The 16,590-nt window shown below is 36.7% G+C and overlaps 1 protein-coding gene across 1 annotated transcript; it reads left to right on the top strand.

The window, feature by feature from the left end:
• Positions 1-4,713: 4,713 nt before the first annotated feature.
• K441DRAFT_676376 (uncharacterized protein) lies at positions 4,714-5,352 on the top strand (the record flags this gene model as incomplete). The annotated part of the gene is made up of 2 exons (XM_067650945.1): positions 4,714-4,852; positions 5,129-5,352. The coding sequence occupies 2 exons, from the start codon at positions 4,714-4,716 to the stop codon at positions 5,350-5,352; spliced, it is 363 nt and encodes a 120-aa protein (XP_067505531.1).
• Between the last annotated feature and the right edge of the window lie 11,238 nt (positions 5,353-16,590).

The following is a 16,590-nucleotide window of genomic DNA, read 5'->3' as shown; positions in this document are numbered from 1 at the left end:
ACTTTTAGCGGTCGTTATCTCAACGAGTTTACTCAATTTTTTGGTTAGTATTTCACGGCTTCTTTAATTTATACTAAGGTTAATTATTTATAGGAGATCTAGTAGGTATAGAAGATGATATTAAGGGCTATAAAAACTATACTAGTATAATATAAGTCACGCCTACTAAAATCCTCTAATAATAATAGGCCTCCAAATTGATAATACGGGCGGAAAAATCCCCTTATATATAAGCGGAATAAGGGATAATGCGATGCAAAATCGGTATATAAATTTAGCAAATAATACTGGCGAAGAAATTCCTATTACTAATAGAGAAGATGGTCCCCAGTCTAGAGATAATTTTAGCAAACCGGAGAAATTTGCTAGTGGTGGCATTAAACGTAAAGCAGACAGTTTAGAATCTAAGGAGGAAGACGATTAAGGTAAAGAGGCTTAAGGAATTTAGATAAAATAAAATAGTAATTTCTAGTAGGTTTACTATAAAAGAAACAGAAGTATAAAACTAAGTAAAGGATTTGTTAGAGCTCGGAGCTCAGCTTAAAGGATAGTCTAGATAGGAAATAGTTACAGTAAATAATTACACTCGTTAAATGGTGTCACTTCCTTCTTATTTAGCACTGGTAATTATTTCTAAATTAAGGGCTTTTGATTGGTTTTTGTCAGGGGTGCCAATAATTAACTCCTTGATTTCGATTTCAATTATAGTAGTTAATTATATAACTATATAAGGATTACCTAATATACTAAACAGGGGTTAGTAGGTAGTGTAGAAGGAGGCCTATAGGGGTCTTAACTTACTACTAATTACTACTGCATTTACCAGCCTTCCAAAATAGGAAGTTAGTAATAGACTTTTTGTTACAGCACTGTTACAGACCCTAGTTAGGGACTCGGTTAGGGACTTAGCACTATATATATAGCCATGTCTTCCTTAACCTTCTTCTAGTCCTAGTCTTGAAATTTTAGTTTACTAGCTACCAATAGATTCTGTTTTATTAACTACGCCTTTATACTTTTAGTATTTAGTTATCCTTACTAAGAAATCTCTAGCGCACAGAGACGGAAGAAGAAGGGTATAGCACTATATATAATTGTAAGTGAGAAGGTACTAAGCCTAGAGCACTTAAATGCGCTTATTATTAGGTACCTACTTTAGGCTCACAGTATCCAAGTCTAAGGGGGCATGTTTTAGTTAGGTCACTATTAAGTAAGTTATAGTTTATTTTATAGCCGATTCCTTTAGGCCGTCTTTATACTATAACCAATGTGAATGATAAATGCTAGATATTACAAACATTTCCGTTGCCTAAGTATATCGAGTCGTGCTATAGCAATTGACCGCCAATTATCGCATAAGCTTAGCCGCGGCGGAAATATGGAAACCACTACACCGCTTAATATTCTCTAAGGGCTAAGGGCCCTAGATAATTTCTTTATTAAACTAGTACGCAATATATAATAACAATACTAATTACTGCTCCGCTAAATAGTTGATAGTTAATAAAAGACGTTAAATTATCTATTTATAACGAATATTAAAGAGAGCTTATCCAATTAGTTCTTTACTCTAGAGAAAACGCCTTGCTAAATAATAAGGCGTTAAGTCGGAAATTAGAGGGTATTTAAGAGTTTAATAACTTACTACTTTAACTTCTAGCCACTACCGTTTTATATTACTGCTATTTTTACAGATCTAACGCTTGTTACGCCCTAATGCCAATAACTCGATATACGTTAATGCTAGAGGTAATAGTCATTACGCTATGCGACATTAATAAGGGCGAGGTCCTAAATAATATACGCGGCCTTTTAATGCTAATTTTAACTACGGAAGCAAATTATTTGGAAATCTACTATATAACTAACTCTATAATCCTTTAGAAAGGGCGAGAATATCTACTTACCGGCCCTACGTTAAAACTTAATTATAAATATAAAAACTTTGCAGCTAAATATGTTTCCTATCCTTATATTAGCAACTTTACAAGCACCTATATCTAGACTACCCGTTATATTCTTAAAGGTAAGGATATAACCGTTTTATATAGTCCAAACTATTTTAGATAAGGGAATTAAGACTACCGCTGCTTAACGTGTAAAGAAGAAGGATTAAATAGATAGGTAAGAATACTAAGTATTGCTAGGGAAAGCGTATATAGTAGGATAAGGGGAAGGATAAAGGCTAAATCTTTACGGAGACTAAAGGCAAGGGTATTCGCATATAAAAGTATTACACTAACTCCGGTAAGGGTAAGACTTAATTACTATACTTTAATCCCCCCCAACGCCACTTCTATATGCGAAGGATGCGGTTTTACAATTCATAGAAGGGTTAGTAATATATTATAGTGCCTAAGTTATCTTAAGAAGAGGTCATTAACCTAGGCCCTTAAATTGCAAAACTTTAGCTCCATTTTAGTTATAGTAATTTAGTTTTATAACGCTATCTAATTATATCCCCAAACTTTCCCCTTATATAGAATATGCTGCTAGTTATATCCTAATTGCTACCATTAAGCTAAGTAACCTATAAGGTACCAATCTTTAACTACCTCCTTAAAATACTAATAGAGTCGCCGTTAGGGATAAGGAAAATCCGCCAGTGCTAAGGGGATAGCTATAGCTGAAATTCTTTGTTAAGGTAGACGAGATATTTAAATAAAAAGAGTAATTTTGTTTACTAACAACGTTCGAAATCAAGGGGTTATAGGTACTCTGTGCTACACTTATAGGGAATCTAGTAATCACTCTAGGTTTTACTGTACTAGTAAGGCTAATTACTCCTAAGCCTATTAAGCTGCTAAATTTAAGCTAAATTATTGCTTTAGGTTAACCGGAAGAACTACTCTTAAGAGTAGATATACTAGAAGCAGCCGGGGCTAAAGTTTTCTTATAATACTACACAGTCCCTAATAAAAGCAAATCTATTACGGTACCTATGGTTACTAAAAGAATAGAGAACGGGATAATAGAGAAAAACATATTGGGTATAAGTAGGTAGTGCTTCCCGTAGGGTTAGCTGGCTCTCTATTAAAGAAGATAAGGTAGAACTAACGCTAGCCAATTTTATCCTTTTAGTAGGCTAGAAAAGGCCGCTAATGGTAACTAAAAGAGACACGATGATGGTAAATCACATTCTGGTACTAACCGGTAGAAATATTATAGACGCTTAAGGACTGCGGTAGGTATTTAAGAGGTCCTTAATCTAATAGTCGATCTAACTTAATTATACCCTTAGCAAAACCGTGGTCTAAAGTGCGAGAAGTTTACTAAGATGGCTATAATAGGAGTGGGCGGTTATCTAACCCCTAAGCCTAATAAAGGGCGAGTTAAAGCAGATAAGCAGCGGCAAGCATCTATAGAAGATACCCCCACTTAGCCTATACTAAACCCACTACCTTCTAAACCTCCTACTTAGTCCTCTCCCCCTACTTAACCTAAACCCCCTATTTAACCTAAATCCCCTACTTAACCTAAATTCCCTACTTAATTTAAATCCCCTACTTAACCTAAATCCCCTACTTAACCTAAATTACCTACTTAACCTAAATCCCCTACTTAACCTAAATCCCCTACTTAACCTAAACCCCCTACTTAACCTAAATCCCCTGCTTAACCTAAACCCCTTACTTAACCTATATAAAATGATTCTGGCGTGGGTTCGGATATGTAAATAGAGAGTAATAACGATAATTTGCCTAATCCTATAGATAAATAGAGGGCTAAGATAAACGAGATCCTTAATATAGATAATAAGAAACCTAAAACGATACTTAGAATACGAAAGAAAAGGCCTAATATAAGTGCTATTTATAGGGCAGCATTCCGCCAACTTGTTTTTATTTATAATCTCAACTTTAAACCAATAGATAATATATCTAAGAAGGCCAGGAAAGCTGTTAATAGTAAGTAGGCTAATGATTTAATAATACATAACTAAACTAGTTTTCTTTTCTAAAAGTTATAAAAGCTGCTAGTGACCTAGGTATAGATAAAGAAACCCTAAATATAATAGAGACTTATATAAGGGATATTATAGAAGAACTACTTACTATATAGGGAAAGCGTGAAAGTTATAAAGCGGATAAACTACACTATCCGCCTAACTAGGTTATTGAATAATATTATCTAGCTACACCCTATATAGAGACTCTTTTCTAAAACCCTGTAGACGAAAACGCTATAGTAACCGTACAACATATTAACAGATATATTAACGAGAGAATCCTCTAAGAACGTGATGAGTTGCGTAATAATGGTGTAAAACTATCCACCTATAAGATAAAGGTTAAGACAATTATAAATTATTTAAAAATAGGTAAAGATTTTATGGAACGTATATAACGAAACAACTAAGATTAAATTACGATTGTTAGTCTAAAGTAAGTTAACAAAACTCTAAAACAGCTAAATAAAAAGTATTATTATCCTAAAGACTAGAACTTTAATAGCGCGGTAGAGTAAGTGGAAAATTTAAACTCTTTATAAGGCCTAGATAAAGACCTTAATAGTATGGAAGAGGAAGCGGAAATACCTAGAGGCCTAGAAAAAGAGACACTAGCCACTAATTAAAATCCAAAAGCTTCCCTTCTAGGATTTTATAATTATTCTCTATAGCCCGGCTATATACTCTATAAGAAAATAAATAGAACTATCCGTGGTATCTTTAAATGCGGGGAAAATAAATATAGAACGACCTACTAGTTTATAATGGAAAGATACTTAAAGAATAATAGATATATTTGTGATTTAATCGCAGCCAGCTTATTTGGTAAAGAAGCCGCATCTAAATATAAGATTAAGCCTAACGCAGTTGTGTATAAGAAAGGCAACTTAGGTGACTTAGAAGGTAAGAATATATTAAATATAGACATTAGTTAGGTTGGCTATATTCTAAAGGATTTAAAGAAGAGACCTAAAGGGGGATAGACCTATCCTCTGCGGACGGTAGTAGCAGTTACCTTTAGCTTAGATCCCAGCACAATAAGAGTATACACTAGATCGACACTATAGGCGAAATTTAGTAAAGAAGAGGTTAATAGACAGATTGAAGAATACTTATAAGCAGCGGGTAAAAAGGCATTATGGATTAGAAGGGGACGAAGGCTCTAATATATTAATTTAGATAATAGTAAGGACAAAGATAAAGACAAAGACAAAGGGTACCAATCTCTGGGGTCTCAAGATACCTCTAATAAAGAGGAGAAGGAGGACGATAATGTTAAGGAAATTCCGCTTGCCAAGGGTGTAAAGAAAATTCCGCGCGCTAAGGGTGTAAAGGAAACTCTAGCTTATTGGAGTAGAGCAGACGAAATCAAACGTCTATTAGCTAAAGCTAAAATTCTATAATAGATAGAAGTTAAACATAAAACTGCCTTATAGCCCTATTAGCGATAAGAAAGACTATATAAGTAAAATAGAAGGTTTTAGGAATGTGAACGAGGAGCCTTCTCTAGAGTTAGAGCGTATTAACTAAACCAAAATCAGACTGGCTAATAGTTATTTATTTATCTTATTTTGAATCCTATTATTTATTACTTAAAGCTCTTACTTTAAGCCATTCTTTTATTACGCTAAGGCTAGCCCTTTTCTCTTATTATCACTCGCTTAGTATACGTTTTAATTTTCTAGCTCCTAGATAGGTTACCCTAACTATTAATACTCCTATCCAAATACAACACTCTTTTTTTCTACTATTAGTGTCTTAAATAGATTTTGCTTAATTCTAGATAGCTAAAAAGACCTTTTAAATCCCCTAGTAACACAAGTAAAGACTATAGTGCTATTATTTAATTATAGGAGCTCTTAATAATCACGTAATTACACTACATCTAGATTCTCTAGATTCGTTACTTATATTTTATGGATTTTACCAAGACTATATAAAGTGACTGTAGTCTAGGCTCGCCTGCTGAGAAGCTCTTAATTTATAGTAATCTTTGAATTATAGCGGCGGACCTCACGAGATCGCGCGCGAGTGGGTAGAGCGACATAGCGTAGATAGCCAATCATTTATAAATATAATAGGGCGAACTTGGACTTATTTATTAGGGCTAACTTTAGGGGTTTACTAAGACTAGGCTAACTTATCCTAAGTCTAGTAGAAAGTATCCCAAGAACCGTTTACTCTCGGGATGCCCCATTTCCCTTAAGTATTATACTAACCCCACGCGGCAAAACCCGGAGGAAAGCACTAACGTCCGTATACTGTCCTTTGCAAAAGATCGTGAACTCGCTTAGGGCCGAACGTCGCGCGTCTCCCGCCCTATTAAAACAATACACCCCCTATAACTTTACTAATATAGCTCTAATTTATAGAAATAGTAGCTAATTATATAGCTTTATTCTAGAGCTATAAAATAAGACTTTATTTTTAAAATATAAAGCCATATTAGTGAAGCTGCAGGGGGTATCTTAATAGAGCTATGGAAACTTAAATTGAGGCTCTGCGCTGACTAATTTTAGCTACCCCGCCCCAAAAACCAGTATCCCATAATACCCCCTATAGCCCTACTAATATAGCTCTAATTTATATAAATAGAGGCTAGTTTTATAGCTCTAGTAAAGGGCTATAAAATAAGGCCCTATTTATAAAATATAAAGCTATATTAGTAGAGTTATAAGGGGTGTATCATTTTGATAGGGTGGGAGATGCGCAACGTTCGGCCCTAAGCGAGTTCACGATCTTTTGTAAAGGATAGTACTTAAAGTAATACTTAATCCACTATAGTTCGGGGGCTTCACTTACTTCTTTTAGGCAGCTATATTTATGCTAGAGAAAAATAGGTAGAGCCAGTCTTAAAAAAGGTTGCTAAATTCGAGCATAATAAACTGGATCTAAGGATAAATAAATAAATCTATGGAATCTAACTATAAGGAATATAGGCCTTAATATAGGTCTATATCTACGGGGTCCAGGGTAACTACTACGGATACTAAAGTAGTTGCTGCGGAGACCGAATAAGAAGGGACTCTGCTTATGTAAGCAGGAAACGTATATAGAGGACTCCTCCAGTACCATCGTCACACCCCCTAGTGCTCCACCAAAACAGAAGCAGACCCTTCCTAAATCAGTGTTGAACTTATTTATATATAAAAGAAATACCTTGTAATCCTCCAAGTATATTATAGGTCCTATTTAACCTCTCCCTAAGCTGTAATTAATCACCCGTTATGAGCTCTATATTGTTCCCATCCCCCATTTAAAAGTCGTTAGCATTAGTCAGAGTCGTTAAATGGCGTACCCTCCGAGGTTTTACCGACCTGTATACGATTTCCTACTTGGGTTTAGTGTCTATGTCGCATTAAATAAGGCCTAGCTGCTTAACGAAGTTCCTAAACTAAGTCGTCGACAGTGGCTTTATAAGACTGTCTGCTACTATACTGCCCGTAGGAACGTGCTATAGGTAGATTACGCCGCTTTGAACCTTGTCACGAATGTAGTGCTAGTATAGCTTAAAGTACTTAGTGCGCGCGTGGTAGTTATTGCTTTTAGCAAGGCTTATAGCTGGTTAATTGTCACTATATAGATATATCGGTAGTAGATCCTTTCTGGTGTAGCCCAAATCAGTAAGCAATTAACAGAGCCATAAGGCCTCCTTAGCCGCATACGTTATTGCTACATACTCAGCCTCTATAGTAGAGGTTATAAGAATTGACTGCTTGCTTAACTTGTATAAAACTAGGCCACCCGCTAGCTTGTAGATATAGCTAAAAGTTAACTTCCTGTCAACCGCATCTACAAACGCTGCATCGCTATAGCCGTGTAGTTATAGGTCAGGTATATCACCTAGTACGCTTCCGCTATACTCCCTATTGCAATTAGGGGTAGTATAGTCCGTAGCTAACGCCTTGGCAAAGGCTTTCGGAGGTGGCTGCTGCCCTTAGGGTAAGCCGAACTCTATACCTAAGTCGATTGTCCCTATATAATAGGCGAGTATCTACATCGCGGCGTCTATATGTAGTTCGGTAGGGTTATATAGGAACTAATAGAGCTTCCCTACAGCCCAGGCTATATCGGGCTGAGTCTAATTACATAGATACAATAGAGAGCCTATCAGCGATTAGTACCGTTTTACCAGCTCTAGCGGAGCTTGATCCTCAAGCTCGCATGGCTTAAAGTCTACCGCAGATGGGTGGATTAGTGTAGAGGCCGGTGCGCAGTCTTCTATATAGAATGTATATAGGATCTTCCTAATATAGGCGTCCTGTACTAGTCGAATTAATCGCGCCTAGCGGTTCCTTATAATTCAAATACCTAGGTAGTACGCAATTAGGCCTAAGTCTTTTACTTTATACTTGTTCCTAAGTGCCTCTTTAAGGAGTTCAATTGTCCGTATATCTTGTCTAATTAAGATAAGATTATTAACGTAGATAATAATAATTTAGCCGCTTTGCTGACTGACGAAGACGCATGGGTCAGCTGGAATTGGTATGTATTTGAGGGTAATAAGGAAGCTCTTAAGCTCCTCATACCAAAGATATAGGGCCTGCTTAAGACCGTAGAGAGCCTTAAGCAGTAGGCCTATAAGAGCAACGCCGTCCTTTTAATACTAACGGTATCCTTCTGGCAGCTGAATATAGATATTCTTGCGGTTAAGCTTCCCATTAAGGAAGGCCATAATTACGTCTAAGTGCTCGCACTTTAGATCGTATGCGGCAACCAGGGCCATTAGTAGCTTAAATGTACTAGGTTAAATAACGCTTGCGAATATGTCGCCATAGTCAATTCCTAGGCGCTACTTATTACCGCGTAATACTAGCCGTGCTTTCCATCTAAATAGGACGTTGTTTTTATTAAATTTGTATATAAAGACCTATTTAATAGGTAGAGCCTTAGCTCTAGATGGAAGTTTAATGATCTTAAATAAGATATTCACCATTTAAGACTCCCATTCCTTATCTACCGCAGCCTTCTACTCCTTCTTAAATATTAAATTCACGGCTTCCTTCCAGTTGCGAGGTTCCGGAGGTAGTCCTTTAGTTATTCTTATCCACTAAGGCTGTAATAGAGCACTTGCGAATATATAGGCGAAGGACAGGGTAAGGTAGGTGGCCTTTATGGCCGGCTCCTTCCTTCCGGTTCTATAGAGTACGCTATAGTTAAGCCGTGGCTTTAACCGTATACAAGTGTTCGCTATAGGTTCAGGTTCGTTATCTAAGTACTCAGGCAGAATCTGCTCCAGATCCTCCTAGTAGATATCCCTTGGGGGAGTCCCTTCCTAATAGAGGTGTCCTCCTAGATTAGGAAGCTCTTGCTAGTTAAGGCCTGCCTATTCGTCGTCAGTGAGGGGAGGTCGATTGGGCTGCGGTGCGATATCGTGATCGCCAGAGGCACCCCCCGACTGAGAGTCACCCCCCGACTGCGAGGCCCGAGAGACCTCGTCTGCCTCCTGCAGTGACCGAGCAGCCTCAGTTCCTTCCTGCGGTGACCGAGAGACCTCGCCTTCTCCCCGCAGTAACTAAGAGACCTCTAGTGCAGTGTCGTTGGTAGGAAGTTCCTTAAGTAGTACCCAGCAGATATCACCGTCGCCACCTTCTTCCTCACTAATCGGTGTAGTAAGAAAGGTTCCTAATTCGTCAAAGGTAACGCTACTTAATCGAACGACCCTGTTCTTATAAGGTAGATAGACGCAATATATATGTAAACCTTCATAGCCAACCAATCGTCCTTTCTAAGCTCTTACAACGAACTTATTACCCCACTGCCGCTAAGGGTCTTTTTTATTAATATGGACATAGGCGGGACAGCTATAGATCTTCCAGTTAGCGTACGTAATTGTAGAATCAGTGTCCCCTAGGGCAAGGGCCATTGCTTAAGCGGGCGGAGCTTTGTCCTTATTAACTAATATAGGCAATATATTAAGCCCGTGTACAGCTGCCTTGGCGACTTCAGGCTAGAGCTTTAGTGGCAATTAAGTCTTAATCAACATCACCCTAACCCTTTCTTCAACTAGGTAGTTAGCCTTCTCTGCTATTCTATTTTGGTGTGCAGTGTATAGGGTAGAGGCCTTAGTGACTATGCCTTCGTTCTTAAAGAAATTGGTTATATCCTTACTAAATTACTTAGCAGCTCCATCCAATTAGAAGCAGCCAATCGTTATCCCTGTTTAAGTCTTAATCATACGGACAAACTGCTTTAAGGTAGAGGCCGTGGAGCCTCTATTTAATATACAGTAGATCCATCTAAAGCGTATTCGGTCATCAGTAAATAGTACCCAGTACTTTTTACCGTAGAGACCTTCGTGTTTTAATGGCCCAACTATATTGACGTGCACCTTTTCAAATATGCGATTGCTGCGTTGTTATAGGCGTCTTAATATTTACTTCTTAGCCTTTCCAAAGTAACAGTCCTTGTAGTAAAATAGCTTATCCTTAGTAACCACAATCCCCTTCATACTTCTGGCCAGTTGACGTATCTAGTCAGGAGGAAGATGTTATAGTCTCTTATACTAAGTCTCCATAGTAGCTTTAACAAGCACGCCTTTCTTATAGAGGCGCGATTGTGCGGTAGCCAGAGCCATTGCGAAAGAAACCTCTGTAGGGTTGTCTACTAGTATAAATATATTAAGTCCGTTAACGCATAGGACGTAGGCTATTTCCGCCCAGTCTTTAACGAAGTTAATCGTATTATAGAGACTGTTAAAGAACGCGCCCTTCCCCTATAGAATATTAAGCGAGACAACATTTATAAAGAAGTTAGGACAGTAATACACTTCAGTAAATATAATTATATAGGCTAAGTAGTCAGTTCGGGCAATTATAAGCTTAACTAATCTAACGCCAATAGCCTTTATTAGGCCTCCTCCTGTCTAGATTTAGAGAGGTTTAATTTCCTTATACTACACGAACTTCCTAATATTGTTGCCTATGTGAATATTTAAGCAACTATCGGCTATTTAGGAGTCCTTAATATTCGTTCCTAAAGCTATAGCTACTGGCCCAATAGCCTACGTAGTAAAGATCCCTCTAGTTGCCGAATTGGTAGCTTAAGAGGGGCGATTAGATGTCCCCTTAGAGGCCTTATTAGTAGTCATTAAGGCTACTCCATTACCTAAGCGCGGTTGTCTCTCTCCAGGTCTCTACTATTCGGGCCTTAAATAGGGGTGCTTTATCTAGCAATCGTCCTCGCCACCTAGATGACCTAGCTTGCACCATCTACACTTATTTAAAGCATCCTTAGCAGAGCCTTAATTGCCTAATAAGGCACTATGGCTAGCTCCCCCACCTCTGCCTTAACTATTGCCGCGACTATAGCTATTGCCGCGTCCTTGACCGGAGTTACCTGGTGGCTTATTAACTAAGGCAAAGCTCTTAAGTAAGTCCTTTTACCAAGCCTCGTTAGTAAGGTTAGCGATTAATTAGACCAGTGTAATTATATAGCCGTTGCGAATCTTATTACATTAGATTTAAGCCCATATAGGGAAGTATTCGTCAACGGCGTTAATAAATTAATAGTTAATAATCTTATTATTTAGGGCAAGCTTTACCTACTTAACTCCTTAAACCGCTTCTTAGTAACGGCTTAAGAAAGTAGTAACTGCTTAGTCTAATTAAAAATGGAGCTTAATAAAAGTCTTTTATACATTAGCCTTATAGATTAAGCCATAGGCCTTAAACGTCTGCTTAAGGTAATTAATATAGTCCTTCACCGTCTACTTATATTCCAAGGCAGTAAGGATCTCATTATTAATTATACTAAGGATAACTAAACAGACTTTGCCGTCTTCCTTACTATACTGTTTAAACTCCTTATCGTACTTATAGAAGAGTGCCTTATTAGCTAAGCGAATTAAATCATTAGTATCTACAATAATTTAAGACCTCTTAAGGATCTTATCTCGCTCCTCCTTATCGGCGTCCTTTGGTACTCAATTAATAGATATTATAGGCTTCTCTTCCTAAAGCTTTGGGTAGAGGGGTAGGCCCGCATCTTCCTAAATAATATACAAAAGGCCCTTACTACGTAGGTACGTGCTAAGCTGCGTCCAATATTGGGGCCAATTTGAGCCGTCTTTCTTAAGGCGTTAAATGCCTAGATAATCTTTACCCATAGTGACGCGTAAATAAAAGGATTTAATGCGTAAATACACGAACTTAACGCGTAGATTTGATAATAAGAAATAATGCAGAGCAGTAAGGAATGACCTAGCACGGGTGTGGTAACCCTTAATGCAACCTATAGTAAGGTGTCAATCTTCTAACGTCGCAGCTTAGTAGCAACGAGTGCTCATAACCTAATGAACTAGATCTGAGGATAAATAAATAAATCTATGGAATCTAACTACGAGGAATATAGGCCTTAATATAGGTCTATATCTACGGGGTCCGGGGTAACTACTACGGATACTAAAGTAGTTGCTACGGAGACCGAACAAGAAGGGACTCTGCTTATATAAGCAGGAAACGCATATGGAGGACTCCTCCAGTACCATCGTCAGAGCATTATATTAGTATTGCTGCAGCCGCCGGAAATAACTTTACACTGCTACTTTATGAACAAAAGTTCTGAGATAGAGCGGAAGTTAGACAGTACCCTAGCCGTCTTCTGCTACGGTCTGGCAGGGGTTACTAGCTTAATCACAACCTTGTCTTTACTATATTAAGTAAGTTATTACCTAGCCAAGCCAGCGTTCTAAGCCAGGAGAGTAAAGCAAGTAAGCTCGTTACGCAAAAACTAATTAATAAGAGTAATGCGCCCACTTTTAAAATAAGGTTAAAATATATAATTAGTTAAAGGTAGACGGGATAGAGGAGTATAAAAAAAAAAGGTATAGTTTTAGTCCCCAGGAAATACTGTCCCTAGGTCCTTAAAAGCGTCCCGCTAATTAGCTTATACTTTGCGGATTAATAAGGGTGTCTTAATTATATAACTCAGCTACTCTAAGAAACGACACCTTTTAAGACGCCTAGCTCCTATAAATTCTTAAGATACCTCTTAATAACACGTTAGAACCTTAAATCTGTTAACTATACGTCCCTTTAGTCCTCTGTTCTAGGTCTTATTATCTATCCTAGTAGGTATTATAGCCGCTACTAACCCCACCATCTCGGTTACTAGTATTTAAGAACATCGCGTAACTAGCAATTAATGCACTCCGAATATTAGTATAGAAGTTTACGATCTAATTACTAGACTTACTTTAGTAGATATATTTCTATAAAGGACAAAACTAGGTAGATTATTCTATATCGGTAACTTCCCCCTTTTAATACGCTATAGTAAATAATATAGATAAGTTAAAACCCTATAGCATCTCTCTTTTTTCTCTTTTTCTACTAAGAATTTAACTAACCGCTTCTTTTTAGCGTCGCTTCTTATGCCCTAGATCTTAACCTATATTATCGCTTCTATACATAAGCCTCTTACTTATTAGAATTTAGTTAACTACGGTAACTAACTACTTAACCTTAGCGACAAAAAATATAGCGTTACCTAGGATAGTTTAGAGGGTAACTAAAAGATTTAGTACCCTAGCAACTTACAAACTAGTAACAACTTTAAAGCGGTCGTTAGCAGCTATTAGTGCCTTATTAGTAATACCACTTATCCACCACAGGCGTCCTTAACGTCTTACTATTTAATAACGTCCACTTCTCTAAACCTAGCTTTGACGCTTACTTCTTTAAATCTAATTTCCTTAGCTTATTAGACATTATATAGGCCGTGTATCTTATATAGACTTTAAATATACTTGACTTAGCTAGCACTGTCTATAAAAATATCTGTTTTTTATTAAAACTAGTAAAAATGATTTATATCTTTAGTAATTTAATTTAAAACATTACCTATAGCTATCTATCTTTTATTATAGCTTTTACGTCATTGCCAGACTCCAATTTAAAAGGAATCTTAAATATTACTTTGCCCTCACTAATGCTTCTCATCTTCGCAGCTAAAGCCTGCCGCCTCTTAGCGGTAGCAACCATCTAGTTACTACTCATTATTACAATGTATGGCAGCAACCCTACGGGTTTACTAATTAGCTTAACCCTATTAATTTCCTCTAACGCTATAGTCATCCTTATATAGTTCTCTATTATTTACGCTAGTATTACTATATTCTATCCCAGGCAGAATATAGTCTTAATAAGGATATAAACTTAACTACTTTGTTCTTAAACATCCATAGATGTCTATATATACTCTTAACAGTTAGTGTAGTTTTTTCTTTTACCGTAGGAAACCTTCTAGCCTTCTAATATAGGGACGTATATAAAAGGGTTAATCTTAAATTTTCGAAAATGGAATGGAGACATATGCATGCATTTAGGGAGGGGGGGAATAATTAGTTTAGAGGCAATAACGCAGAAAATAGTTAACCTTCTTAGAATTAAGTATTAATAGAATAATAGGTCCGTAACCGCTCTTTATATAAGCTGTAGGTCCTTACCTATAAGGATAGGTATATAGCTAATAGCCTTTATTCTCTTACACTACTAATTATCTAGGAAAATGAAACGGATTACTTATATATACTTAGTATATTATGCCTTGCTAAGTGTTACTCCAGTAGCGTAAAGTAGTAAAAGAATATTAAATATGTTTAAATAACCGAGTAGGTTTTTCTTAAAGTCGCGATTAACTTAATAAAATAGACTTTTAATCGGATTATTAGTGACTATCCACATTCTAGATTAATTTTTTTACTTAACTACTTAGGTTATTGCTTTGTAAAGGTGTTGGTCTGCTAGCAGTTAAGAAACGAACCTACTATCTAAATTCCAGCTACTAAAAAATAGACCTACCACGATAAATAAGGGACTCACTATCTGAGCCCTAATTAAGTGAAATTTTGTGGTATGCCGATATCGACTCACGCGAGGTTAAAAGTGGCCCTTTTTTCTATAAAATTAGCTGCGGACATAGCGCTGCCTTATATGCGCGCTGTGGCCTGCGAAGTATAAAGTAACAACACTTTACTAGTGTAGTAAGAGATATCGCAAATTAACAGATTAATTAGTCTCCGCGGTGGCTTTGCGTAAATATTAACTGGAAAGACTAGTTTAATATATTAAGGAACCAATCTAGATATATAATTAAATACAGCTACCAGCTCTTTAGCAGCATCAATAACTAATAATTGGCAACTGGAGATTCTCTATAAAATAATAACTCCATCTATTAAGTACTATCTTATTCATTACATCGCCCTAATATCCTTTCTTTTACTTAAATATGGCTTCTATAAAGCCAATCCCCTACTCTACTTTTTCCTCCTGCAAGTAGCAAGCCGTTAAACCCCCTAACTATTTCTAGACGCTCTACCTTAGTAGTATTTGGATGGGTAAGGCTATTAACTAGTAGGTAGATATTACGAGCCGCCTAGCGACTATAGGAAACCCTTATAGGATATCTTAAAGGGGTTAATACAAAAACCACCTTAGTTAGTTTGTTTATTTTAACATCTATATTTTATAAACAGAATCCACCTTCTACCAATTAAGGCTTAATAGCTTTATATAGTATAACGTCAATCTAGCTTAGTATAACAAAATTGGCGTTATATTAAGCTAGATTGGCGTTACACTATATAAATCTATTAAGCCTTAATCAGCAGAAGGTAGATTCTGTTTATAGGACGTAAATATTAAAATAAACGAATAAACTTAGGTGGTTTTGGTATTAACCAGGTAGAGCGCCGATTTCTTTAGTAGAGTTAGGGATATATGCAAAAAGTAGGCGGTTAGTAAAGATTAGGGAGAAGAACGAAAAGGAGGAGGTTTAAGGATCTGATTTTCTTTTACTGCTTTTAAAGATAGGTCTAATTTAGTGCGCTATATTAATAATTTGTTTTTTAAGCCTGTTCAAAAACTATCTATAAAGGTGATATTTATTAAGCAACCTAAATAGGGTCTGGTAGTCTAATAGGTGTCCACATTTTAGTCGCAAGGCCTATATAGTTATAATATTATTTAGAGCTGGGCCCTAATAACAATAATAAGAAACTTTAGATTAAGACTAAATGTAGGCGATTAAGGAAGACAAGAAGATATTTAAAGACTTAAGCGCTAATTTTTGAGGGATAATACGCGTCCGAGTGGAGCATCTTTAATTTAATTGTAGTGATAAAAGCAGTAACCATAACCCTCCATATCTAAGGGGCAAGAAAGAAGAAAAGGAAGCTATAGACATTCTAGCGCACGATTTTAAGACAGGAGGCTGTTTTCGTTTATAACCTCTTCACTATATATCTGCTATTGTAAATTAGGACATTCTTACGTTTATCCTTAATAGCCTAAAGTTATCTACTAAGGAACTGGTAAAATACCCTAGAGAGCCCCTAGAACTAAAGCTACCTCAAAACTTCTAGCTTTGGTATATTTATAGCTATAGCCGAATCAAAGTATATAAAAAAGTTCTTCCCGCCTTTAATAGATAGTGGAATGTGAAGTTACACCTAGATGGCGGACCGGAATTAAGGAGTGCTTTAGTTAAGGAATACTTAGGTTCTATTAGACATTCGGATAGTGACATATATAAGATAATATGCTATTTTAAGAGATAAGGAATAGGGAGAGACAAGTTTATAGAATAAAGGTGGTAGTTACAGCTAACATTAAATAAGATACGCGACCTTAAGCTAT

Source organism: Cenococcum geophilum (assembly GCF_001692895.1).
Source record: "Cenococcum geophilum 1.58 unplaced genomic scaffold K441scaffold_15, whole genome shotgun sequence".
In the NCBI taxonomy this organism is placed as follows: Eukaryota; Fungi; Ascomycota; class Dothideomycetes; order Gloniales; family Gloniaceae; genus Cenococcum; species Cenococcum geophilum.
The sequence above is the reverse complement of the archived record's forward strand: the minus strand, read 5'-3'. Positions and strand labels throughout refer to the sequence as shown.